The sequence below is a fragment of the Neoarius graeffei genome, chromosome 15 (assembly GCF_027579695.1).
Source record: "Neoarius graeffei isolate fNeoGra1 chromosome 15, fNeoGra1.pri, whole genome shotgun sequence".
Classification (NCBI taxonomy): domain Eukaryota; kingdom Metazoa; phylum Chordata; class Actinopteri; order Siluriformes; family Ariidae; genus Neoarius; species Neoarius graeffei.
This window is the reverse complement of record NC_083583.1, coordinates 12,464,136-12,477,122: the sequence shown is the minus strand read 5'-3', so window position 1 is coordinate 12,477,122 and position 12,987 is coordinate 12,464,136. Positions and strand designations below refer to the sequence as shown.

Here is a 12,987-nt window from a genome sequence, read left to right as displayed (position 1 = left end):
GGCCAGCCTACGTCTGCTCCTCCAGAGGGTTTAGTGCTTAATGCATTACTCAAGCATGACAAGCGGATGGAAACCCTGCACCTGACAAGCAAAGAAACTTGAAAACAAAGAAGACACCAGTTTTTCAACTTGCAAGCTAGAATGTGCTCACTATGTGCACAGGCCTCTCTGATGACTTCCATGAGGTGAACAACACTAGGAAGATAGCCATTATTGACAGGGAACTCATTCGACTTAACATTAACATAGCTGCCCTCTAAGGAGTATTAGTACAATGCATAAATACATAAATATAATACAGTACAATAAATAACTGAATGAATAAATGTAAAAGCAAGTGGAATTCTGTACTTCAAAGCTTTACATTAAGTACACAGTTTTACTGTATGCGCAGTACAATCACATTTTTTGATTAACCACCTGTTCTCCCAATGAAATGTCTGTATGATTGAGGATACAGTGGTTCTACTAATACTTGGCTGCACCCTTTGACCAGCCTCGGTCATTGCAAGACCATGATTGAGGATATGGTCCATAATTGTATCCCTTATTTCATCAGGAACATGCCTATGTAGTTGTACGGTACTTGGCCTCTTCTTCCTCTTCCTCTGTTTTGCCTCCTGACCTTTCTACTTCTACCTCTACCTTACTCCTCTTCTTCTAGACTGTTGTCCTTCCATTAGCCTACTGTGTCAGAAATCATTACACTGTGTTCTGCTTGCCAATTGAAGGTTCATGGGATTCACCTCTGAGCTATTATAGAGAACTGGTTGATCTGATGCTTCACACGTTCCCCTTCATAAGTGGAAGTTAAGACTCACCTGAGACCAGTTCATCAATTTAGGACACGTTTACAAAAAAAAAGTAATAGAAATGTATCAAATATGATTGCTGATAGTGATTCATTTCATATTCTCATTCTCCTTGATTTAAGTGCTGCACTTGACACCATCAATCATGACACACTCATCTCCCGTCTGTCAGCTATTGGTATCACAGACATCGCCCTCCACTGGTTTCAGTCCTACCTCACCAACAGACGGTTTGTCACACTGGGTCCACACAAGTCCTCCAGGTCCCCTGCCACTTGTGGTGTCCCCCAGGGTTCTGTTTTTGGGCCCCTCCTCTTCCTTATACATATCCTGCCTCTTGGCCAAATTATTCGTAGCCATGGTCTTCACTTCCATTGCTTTGCTGATGATATTATATCTCACTACATCCTTCCCCACTGACCCCCCTCCCAGTTCCCTCAGTGACTGTCTATCAGTCCGAAAGTGGTGGATGCATAATAATTTTCTAAAACTTAACACAGATAAAACAGAAATCATTCTTATCTGCCCCAAATCTCCATTGTCTAAATCTTCCAACTTCAGTCTTAACATCGATGATGCACTTGTTGAATCTTCAACTGTTGTCAGAAACTTTGGAATACTGCTTGACCCCTCAGTCAACTTTGATCCCCACATTAAATCCCTCACCAAGACTGCTTTCTTCCACTTCCGGAACACTGTCCACCTTCACCCCTTCCTTTCCATTTTGGTCCACTCTTTCATTATGTCCCACCTAGATTATTGCAATTCCCTTCTCATTGGCCTCCCAACTAAATCCCTTCATAGACTACAATACATTCAGAACTCTGCAGTGAGACTCATCACCAATACCAAACGATCTGCTCATATCACCCCCATTCCTTCTCAGCTTCACTGGCTACCTGTTCTGTCCCAAATTAAGTATAAAATCCTACTACTCACCTTCAAAGCCCTCCATAACCTTGCTCCTCCTTACATCCATGACCTTCTGACCCCTTACACTCCATCCCCCTCTCTTAGATCCTCTAACCATAATCTTGTTGCTGCCCCTGCACCAGACTCTCTACTCTGGGTGGCAGGTCCTTCAGCGCCATGGCCCCCAAGCTCTGGAATTCCCTCTCTCAACCCCTCCATGACTGCTCTTCCCTTCTTTTCTTCAAATCACATCTCAAAACCTTTCTGTTCATGAACACTTATCCTCCACCACCACTGTATAAACTTACCACTCTTTACCAACCTTTTGTGTATGTGCGTTCTGTTTTCTTTGTTTTGTTTTCTTGACCTATGTTAAATGACCTTGAGTTTGAGAAAGGCACTATATAAATGTAACTTATTATTATTATTATTATTATTATTATTGACAAATTATGAGAACTAGTTCAACACTTTTGCATGTGATGACTTAAGCAATTAAATAATGCCGAGATGTTTTGGGAGGTAGAACGATTCAACAGAGAACCAACATAATGCATTTTGACCGGCATGACATGAGCAATTGATAATGTAAAAAAACAATAGACAATTGGACACAATCAGTTGCATGGATGTACCAAAACATTTGCTGTTTGTTCAAGATAATGAGAAATTGCTTTTATGATGTGCACAACTGATTATATGATATGGAGTTTGAACAAACAGTCTTGGGAATTTCAATTCTGATCTGAGAAATGCACCAAACCGACTGAGGAAACTGTAATATCAAAAAATGGCTTTTTTTTCCAGAAAATCCTGACACTTCAGACTCCTTCCTTCCCATTAGGAGTCGCCACAGCAGATAATGTCCTTCCTTCTTCTCCTGTCCTCCATATCTTTTTCTGTTGCACCAACCGTCCTCATGTCCTCCTTTACCACATCCATAAATCTCAGCCTTGGTCTTTCTTGTTTCCTTCTACCTGGCAACTCCATCTCCAGCTTATGGCTGTCCGTTGATATTCAACGATGATGACGAGGTCCTCCTCTTTACTGTCTTCTTTGCCTTCCCAGGTCTTGCTGCTGTTGCTGTTGGGGTTGTCGCCGTCTGTCGCTGTCTGTCATGTGCCCGCTTACGAGAGAGAAGCCCGATCCTGGACTGGAAGATCCTGGAACAATGACGACAGGTGAAGGGACCAGGCACGGGAGCAGAGGGAAGGAATAGCCAAAGGCATCGCTGGGCCTGTTTCTCCTCCCTCAGCCTGGTCCGTTCTTCCTCGAAGTGGCAGACTCCCTGGGACACAGTCTGCTTCCAGTTCATGCGGTCCTTGGTGAGGATCTCAAGGTCAGCAGGAGGGATGTTGCACAACTGCAGGGATGACTTCAAGAAGTCCTTCCAATGCTTCTTGGGCCTTCCATGGGAGCGGGTCCCTTCTGTGAGTTCTCCGTGGAGGACCATCCGGGGCATTTGGGGGCGGGTGAGGGGAGGACATAGCCTGCGCAAAGGATCTGTTGTTGACGGTGGTGATGAGGGTGCGCAGTCCTCATCTGCACCACTTTGCTCCCTGCCGGGGATCCAGGTGGCAAGCGAGGGAGCAGGACGACCAGGGCCGACGGGGGGCTGCGCCTCCAGTGATGGTTCCCGGGAGGATGGGGATCCGTGTCTGAATCGCCAGAGCATTTGGACTGCCTGGCTTTCAGCCTGTGTTCACCCTTCCATCAGTGATTCCAGGAATCACCCCCTTGCAGGACCAGCATTCTTTTCCCAATACGCCCTGGATCTCTCCTCTGTACGTGTCCAAACCATCTCAATCTCGCCTTTCTCACTTTGTCTCCAAACAGTCCTACATGTCCTGTCCACTAATATACTCATTTCTAATCCTATCCAACTTTGTCACTCCCAATGAACATCTTGTCACAAATCACTCCTGACCCTCTCCTCCATCCATTCCAACCTACTTATGCTCTCTTCCGCACTCTCCATTACTTTGCACTGCAGACTCCTTCCAAAAGTGCGAAATAAATCTGTGTTCATAGAGAATATGGCAAAACAGGACAACATTTCAATCATACCAGTCAATATTTAATTATAAAATACATATATGTTATTTACCAGCTGGGAGGTCCGTATCGTGAAATACCGTGACCGAGATCTTGAAAGTACTGAGCGAGGCCCTCTGGGCCGAGGTCAGTATTCAAGGCTAAGGTCATGGTATTTCACCATACGGACCGACCTTAAGCTGGTAAATAATATATTTATTTTTTTCTTTACCAAATTCTAACAGAAAACGAGAGCGCCCGAAAGGGAAAACCGAACCGAGCTGCCATTTTGAATCCTCATTCACGGCTGTAATGCAAATGGCTTCCTCCTTGGTATACAAGTGCACTTCCATGGCAGGAAAAAACTACATTTTGCAGCCTATGTAGTCCCCTATTTATACAAAATTGAGTCATTCAGGATTCAGCCATGTTTTTGCTCAGTGTGAGCAACAGTTACAGGTTTTTAGCTTTCTCCTGAAATGTTTTCTTTTATTTCGTCTTCCTCAGGGTAGTAAAACTCGCGTCCGCTGTGAAGACTGTCGTTATCGCTATCCATGCTGTAAAATTAATGCTATTCACCTCAGAAATGCTGGCAAAAATTTATAAGATGTTTGATAATCTTATAAATAAATCTTATAAAAAAGATAAATCTTGACAAAAATTGCTACTATGTTTGTTGTTGCGAACGAGCGAGTCGCCAGAGGTCCGAAAAAATAAATATGCTATATTATTTCGGATTATGGGCGGCACGGTGGTGTAGTGGTTAGCGCTGTCGCCTCACAGCAAGAAGGTCTGGGTTCGGGCCCCGTGGCCGGCGACGGCCTTTCTGTGCGGAGTTTGCATGTTGTCCGCGTGGGTTTCCTCCGGGTGCTCCGGTTTCCCCCACAGTCCAAAGACATGCAGGTCTATGTGTCAGCCCTGTGATGACCTGGCGACTTGTCCCCGCCTTTCGCCCGTAGTCAGCTGGGATAGGCTCCAGCTTGCCTGCGACCCTGTAGAAGGATAAAGCGGCTACAGATAATGAGATGAGATGAGTAATAAAGTCATAAACTGACAGTTATCACACCAGCCACTAGGTGGCAGCAGCAGCTGCTGCGTTCCACCGTTCACACCATTTTGATGCTGTAAATGATAATATAAACAACCATAGCTGGTTTAGAAATCCACTAGCTTGTTTAATTGCCTATAGATGAAAAAGACTGTTCGTTGTTGTGTTCGGAAATCAAAAGCTTCTTCAACGGAAGTCAGAACTATTTTTCCGAACTGTATTCAGTATTCTGGATTCTGATTGGTTCAGAGTATGGCGCTTCCTGAGATGGGAGGCGGAGTCGATGGATTGGACAAATGGGGTGCTTGGGATTCTGTCGTACTCGCCAATGAGTGGACAAATGGGCGGGGTTTATTGAAATACGGGTGGGGTTTTAAAGAAAAAAAAAAACCTAAGGCATACTTGGGACGTAGACAAGTTCTCGCGAGAGGACAAGCGGAAGTTGGGCAGATGGGGTTTTGGATGACAGAGAGACGAAAGTAATGGTTTGTTTTTATGGTTAAACATGTCAGGCAGGTGTGTGTGAGTTACAGCTGGGTGAAGTCCAGACGGAACCGGGAAGTTTTCATGCTGTGCGACTTGTTGTTGTTGTTATTATTGTTGTTGCACGAGCTCCCGCTGGCGCTGTTGCCCAAGCCGACTTGCACTCGTTTGTCCCGGGGTCATCGGCCACTGCGCCCGCTTCCTGCCCACCGAGAGTCGGCAGAATGACCGGAGAGAAGATCCGCTCCCTCCGTAAGGACCACAAGCCCGGGAAGGACGAGGACTTGCTCGAGCCGGATGAAGAAGCCGCGACCGGCACCTTCACATCGGCCAGCAGGACGAGCAGCAAAGGCAAGAGCAACAAGATCTTCAGCAACCACAAGCTGGTGAAATCCGCCTCGCAGCACAGCCACAACAACCAGCAGCAGCAGCAGCAGACCCAGCTCAACGCCAACACTAACGGCATCTCCACCCCGGAAACCGGCGACGATAAAAACAAAAACCCGATTATTCGAAGCGCCGATGATTTCCCGGTGCACGAGTGCGTGTTCAAAGGAGACGTGCGGCGATTATCGTCGCTTATTCGCACTCAGAATATCGCACAGAAAGATGTTCATGGTAAGTTTGATCCGGTTTGACATCAACGCACAATTCTCTTCATGTACACACTATCCGATTATTCGATCATTCTTGGTTGAAATGACCTATAAACTACGATTTATTGACTTTACGGTGCACAGATCTCCTACAATCTCAGGAAAATAAGGGTACTAAACGGTCCTATTCCTTGAGCGGTACCATCAAGAGTATATCGTCACTGCAGCGTTGTAGTCGAGTCACTAAACCTCGAGTCGTTTAAAAAAATTCGAGTCCAATTCGAGACCGCACCATCTGACAGCTGCTGTTTATGCATCATTAACATTAGTTTGTTCTCTTTGTCAGGGAGTGTCGAGTATTCTGTCAGAGATGGTTGGGAGACGGATGTAAGTGCTGAAAGTGTGTTTACTCATACAAGTGAAGACGGTAAACGATCCAGAACGGCAGGCGAAACAGTGAAATGGGGGATAGATAGATAGATAGATAGATAGATAGAGCGAGGCACAAACAGGCTATCAAAGACGAGAAACAGGAAATAAGGCTCGGTAGTGTATCAGTAATGCAAGTCAATACTTCGCAAAGTAAGTGTTTTTATATAGGTGCGGTGGTTGCGAATAAGCGATTATCGATAATTGCTTATTTGTAGTCATACAGTAATAACGCACAGAAAGATGTTCATGGTAAGTTTGATCCGGTTTGACATCAACGCACAATTCTCTTCATGTACACACACGTGCGCTATCCGATTATTCGATCATTCTTGGTTGAAATGACCTATAAACTACGATTTATTGACTTTACGGTGCACAGATTTCCTACAATCTCAGGAAAATAAGGGTACTAAACGGTCCCATTCCTTGAGCGGTACCATCAAGAGTATATCGTCACTGCAGCGTTGTAGTCGAGTCACTAAACCTCAGGTCGTTTAAAAAAATTCGAGTCCAATTCGAGACCACACCATCTGACAGCTGCTGTTTACGCACCATTAACATTAGTTTGTTCTCTTTTTTGTCAGGGAGTGTCGAGTATTCTGTCAGAGATGGTTGGGAGACGGATGTAAGTGCCGAAAGTGTGTTTACTCATACAAGTGAAGACGGTAAACGATCCAGAACGGCAGGCGAAACAGTGAAATGGGGGATAGATAGATAGATAGATAGATAGATAGATAGATAGATAGAGCGAGGCACAAACAGGCTATCAAAGACGAGAAACAGGAAATAAGGCTCGGTAGTGTATCAGTAGTGCAAGTCAATACTTCGCAAAGTAAGTGTTTTTATATAGGTGCGGTGGTTGCGAATAAGTGATTATCGATAATTGCTTATTTGTAGTCATACAGTAATAACACACAAAGATGTTCATGGTAAGTTTGATCTGGTTTGACATCAACGCACAATTCTCTTCATGTACACACACGTGCGCGATCCGATTATTCAATTAATCAATCATTCTTGGTTGAAATGACCTATAAACTACGATTTATTGACTTTACGGTGCACAGATTTCCTACAATCTCAGGAAAATAAGGGTACTAAACGGTCCCATTCCTTGAGCGGTACCATCAAGGGTATATCGTCACTGCAGCGTTGTAGTCGAGTCACTAAACCTCGAGTCGTTTAAAAAAAATTCGAGTCCAATTCGAGACCGCACCATTTGACAGCCGCTGTTTACGCACCATTAACATTAGTTTGTTCTCTTTTTTGTCAGGGAGTGTCGAGTATTCTGTCAGAGATGGTTGGGAGACGGATGTAAGTGCCGAAAGTGTGTTTACTCATACAAGTGAAGACGGTAAACGATCCAGAACGGCAGGCGAAACAGTGAAATGGGGGATAGATAGATAGATCGAACGAGCGAGGCACAAACAGGCTATCAAAGACGAGAAACAGGAAATAAGGCTCGGTAGAGTATCAGTAGTGCAAGTCAATACTTCGCAAAGTAAGTGTTTTTATATAGGTGTGGTGGTCGCGAATAAGCGATTATCGATAATTGCTGATTTGTATTCATACAGTAATAACGCACAGAAAGATGTTCATGGTAAGTTTGATCCGGTTTTACATCAATGCACAATTCTCTTCATATACACACGTGCGCGATCCGATTATTCGATCATTCTTGGTTGAAATGACCTATAAACTACGATTTATTGACTCTACGGTACACAGATTTCCTACAGTCTCAGGAAAATAAGGGTACTAAACGGTCCCATTCCTTGAGCGGTACCATCAAGAGTATATCATCGCAGCAGCGTTGTAGTCGAGTCACTAAACCTCGAGTCGTTTAAAAAAATTTGAGTCCAACGTTCCGACCGCACCATTTGACAGCCGCTGTTTACGCACCATTAATGTTAGTTTGTTTTCTTTGTCATGGAGTGTCGAGTATTCTGTCAGAGATGGTTGGGAGACAGATGTAAGTGCCGAAAGTGTGTTTATTAATACAAGTGAAGACGGTAAACAATCCAGAACGGCAGGTGAAATGGGCGATAGATCGAGCGAGCGAGGCACAAACAGGCTGTCAAAGACGAGAAACAGGAAATAAGGCTCAGTAGTGTATCAGTAATGCAAGTCAATACTTCGCAAAGTAAGTGTTTTTATATAGGTGCGGTGGTTGCGAATGAGCGATTATCGATAATTGCTGATTTGTAGTCATACAGTAATAACGCACAGAAAGATGTTCATGGTAAGTTTGATCCGGTTTTACATCAACGCACAATTCTCTTCATGTACACATACACGTGTTATTCGATTAATCGATCATTCTTGGTTGAAGTGACCTATAAACTACGATTTATTGACTCTACGGTACACAGATTTCCTACAATCTCAGGAAAATAAGGGTACTAAACGGTCCCATTCCTTGAGCGGTACCATCAAGAGTATATCATCACTGCAGCGTTGTAGTCGAGTCACTAAACCTCGAGTCGTTTAAAAAAATTTGAGTCCAGCGTTCCGACCGCACCATGTGACAGCCGCTGTTTACGCACCATTAATGTTAGTTTGTTTTCTTTGTCAGGGAGTGTCGAGTATTCTGTCAGAGATGGTTGGGAGACGGATGTAAGTGCCGAAAGTGTGTTTATTAATACAAGTGAAGACGGTAAACAATCCAGAATGGCAAGCAAAATCGTAAAACGGTGAAATGGGCAATAGATCGAGCGAGGCACAGACTATCGGAGACCTGGCAGAATCAAAGACAAGAAACAGGAAATCAGGGATCAGGAACCCAAACAAGGAAATGAGGCTCGATAATGCATCAGCAATGCAAGTCAGTACTACGCAAAGTGTGTTTTCACAGTTTTTATATAGGCGCGCTGATTGCACCTTAATCCTGTGCAGGTGCGAGTCGTTTACGGCGTGCGAGAGTCCACTTGGCGTGTGCGCTGTCCGGAGCGCGCCCGAGAGTCTATCTGATGCATGTGCCAAGGTGCGCAGGTATAACACTGTTGCACAAAATTGGTACAAAAATTAATGTAGATATAATAATTTGGCATAAGATATTTATGGCATGTTAGAAAATTTAAAGAAAAAGTCCAAGTCACCGTTTCCAATTTACAAGTCCGAATCCAGTTAATGCATGAGTCCAATTTCGAGTCATCAGTGCTCGAGTCCAAGTTGAGTCACGAGTCCTTAAGATTAGGGCACGAGTCAGACTCGAGTACCACAAGCCTGCATCATTGTCGTCCCCGATCCGGGCTTGAAGTGAACCATGTTTAGTTGACTTGACCAGAATTGCAGCAGTAGGGTGGCCAGTTCTTTTCTGCGCAGTCCTATGGGCAGTTTTGAATAGCCAGTGAGCCTAACTGCCTCTGCATGTCTTTGGACTGGGGGGGGGAACCAGAGAACATGTACATGGAGAACTCCACACAGAAAGGCCCCCGTCGGCCACTGGGCTCGAACCCAAAACCTTCTTACCATGAAGCGACAGTGCCAACCACTACGCCACCATGCCGCCCTATCAAGAGTACACTTGCTTCTAATACTGGGATCAGACGACATGAATTTAGGGGTGTTCACATGGCAACTTTTACTCCGGTGTAGCACCGGGGCTGCCCCAGCTTAAACCGGTGCAAATCTAACCCTGCTCGGGAGGTGGTTTAAGAAATTTACTCTGGAGTAAATGCTAGTTTGCGGGGCATCACCGATATAAAATGGGACGTCTGAACGTTATGCGTGAGGAGAGTTGATTACATACGGGCATTGCATAATTTGCATCCTGGTATTTTGCGCTTCCAAAATGGCGAATATCAACAACAACAGAACTGCGTGTCTTCCAGTGTTGCCAGATTGGGTGGTTTTAAGTGCATTTTGGCGGATTAAACATATTTTGGGTTGGAAAACGTCAGCAGTATCTGGCAACACTGGTGTCTTCATCCACGTTGTTTTCCCGGCGCTTGGTGATGCCGTGACAACCGGGAAAAGGAAGTACATTTTCACGCATGCGCATATTTCATTTCCGCATTATTACTATCGTATAGCACGGTCGCAGAAACTGCCGTGTGAACGCAAGTAGGGATGCACCGGTGCTAACACGCTTCTCTCTAGTAAGCAGGTTTGTGACGTGTGAACGCTCCACAAAATTTACACCGGTGTAAGATATATCACAACAAAATACATCGGTGCAGCATCAGTGCAAATATGTGCCGTGTGAACACCCCTTTTGACACGATTTTCCAGCATCAGGAACGACGAATGGAAGTTGTAGTGTGTCATCATTGGAGAATAGTGACATGGCAACGTGACACTCTGATGAAAAGTTAAGTCTTTCAGAATATTTAACAGTTATTCCATGAAATCAAGTCGTACATGAGCCGAAAGTCGACGAGGCACGTAGCACTGATTAGGCTAGAAGCCATGTATGATGAAATTGAGTGGAATAATTTTTTTTTTTTTTTAATTTTATCCACATTCACTGGATTTTGAGAAACGGAGCATTTTTATTTGCATTTTTTGCAAATTCGATAAATAAAAACTTTATACAAAATGTCAGACGGAATAACTTCCGCTTAGAATGTAAACAAACCGGCGAAATGACAGGAGCAATTTGTGAAGAATGTCGTAATAATAATTCTTAAAAAAAAAAAAAGCTACGTTCTTACCATCAAATACTTATATTTTGTTGCTTGTATTTTTTGAGGTTTTGTTTTCAAGTAGTTTTTATTTCGTCCTCGGTTGCTTTAGCGACACGCGCCGCCATTTTGTTTTTCTCTACTCATGGTATATGAGCTGATATCCTAGAGTGTGATTGCTCATGTCCAGCGAATATGGATGGAATAAATATATATATTATATCCATCATCCAAAAATTCCCGTGCAGGGATTGGCCAAGGATGGGTCATGTGACATACAGTAAAGTAGTTCCACCATTGATTAAGCAATGTATCTTGTAAAAAAAAATGGATATGGTGTGAATCAGTTGGTCATGGTATATTTTGGATATACCATGAACTGATGTCTCTATTTTGAGCTATACGGTTGACTCGAGTCACAACTGTGGCTCCGCGAGCATTTGTGTGGTGTGTAGATTGACGGATCATGATTATGCTGAGCGAGGCAGAGTTAGACCTCGCTGTAATATTTTTATTTTCAGGTTTATTTCTAATCCTTTGGAGTTAACACTTGTTTATTTTGTAATTTTTTTTGATGAGGGATATAAATCTAATATACCGTGCGCTGAGAGGCGCCAGGAATTATGGATTTCATTCCATTCGATTTGTTTATTTTACAGGAAAAGATATAAAAAGTGCCGTTTCAGTTCCAGTTAAACGGGTCTGACTCGGTGAAAACTGGTTTACAGGAGGTTCCTCTTCCGCAGCACGAAACAAAGAAAGATCACATCAAAATACAATCAAGATAAAAATCTCATTGACCAGACAAACAGAGACAAACCGTAATTAAGGACGTCAATAGAAATGAAAACAATCCAGACAGCTCCACACACAGACATTGAAAGCGGAGAGGATTTTGGTGTGTGGATGGAAAAAGTGATCTCTGACCCTTCGTGTTTTTATAAGCAGGTACTGAAAGAAGCGTGTGTTACAGATCGAGTCGAGCCGCTGTATGTTCTGTGTTGGGAGAAAAGCAGTAAGTGTTGCTGAGGGGCAGTTGGTTTTGAATCTGGAAATAAAATGGAACAGCGCGAATGTTTTTGTAGTTCTGAAAAGTCATGGCATTTGAATGTGAAAGTGCAGTGCAGTGATGAGTCCGAGTAGGAAGTTTACGGTGGGATGAGTAGCATGCTAGAGATGCACAATGGTGTAACAGGGAAAAAAATTAAAAATTCAGGTTTTGATTTTATGTACTGAAATAACTATTAGGCACAATTTTTACAATATCTATATAAATTAGTTGTTTTTACTAGGGCTGTAACGATACACCCAACTCACGATTCGATTCGTATCGCGATTTTTGACCCACGATTCGATACGCCCACGATTTTTTAAAAAAATGTTTTTTTAAAGTAGTAAATTTGACTTATTAACATTTACTTACTTACATTAACTATTTAATAACAAATAATTCAGACCACTGCAGAGAATGAGTAATATGTATGCAAAAATGAACAAATGTATATCCAAAGATTGTTTTATTTCTCAAAATAATACTGTTGAGCCGGAAGCTCTGTTTTTTTCGGTTCTGAAAAAGTCATTTTTCCAAATCGTGTAAATCCGTTAAGATTTTTTTTTTGGGGGGGGGGGGCTCTCTCACTGTCTCACTCTCATAGGGCCAATGATTTTCTGTGATCGCGGAAAACAGATGGAAATTACGGAATTTTTATGGTGAAACGTTGCTCGCGTGTCAAAATGTAACTGCCGCAGAAGGCTTCCGCCCAAGCAGACATGCCTTCAGTGTTGCCAGATATTGCTAACGTTTTCCACCCCAAAATATGTTCAAAACCAGCCAAAAAGCACCTAAACCTGCCCAATCTGGCAACACTGCATGCCTTTCCGGTCAAGTGATTGTAATTGGCTTGTGGCACACCTAGCCAGCCAATGAGCTGCTTGTCGCAGGTCGGCGAAAAAACGACTTACTAATAGATATTAAAAAAAAAAAGTAATTTAAGTAAGTTTAAAATGTAATTTAAATAAAAAGTAAAGTATTCATAAATTGAAGT

The 12,987-nt window shown here is 43.2% G+C and overlaps 1 protein-coding gene across 2 annotated transcripts in view; it reads left to right on the top strand.

Moving 5' to 3' along the window:
• Positions 1 to 5,216: 5,216 nt before the first annotated feature.
• ankrd13c (ankyrin repeat domain 13C) overlaps positions 5,217 to 12,987 on the top strand; it is a 108,046-nt gene continuing 100,275 nt past the window's right edge. The window contains exon 1 of one of the 2 annotated variants that reach the window (XM_060940868.1): positions 5,217 to 5,907. In XM_060940868.1, the coding sequence (XP_060796851.1) occupies positions 5,514 to 5,907 (394 nt within the window). In that variant the 5' untranslated portion in view covers positions 5,217 to 5,513. Of the gene's footprint in view, positions 5,908 to 8,532; positions 8,560 to 12,987 lie in introns of those variants that run through there. The other variant, XM_060940869.1, reaches the window with a different exon arrangement.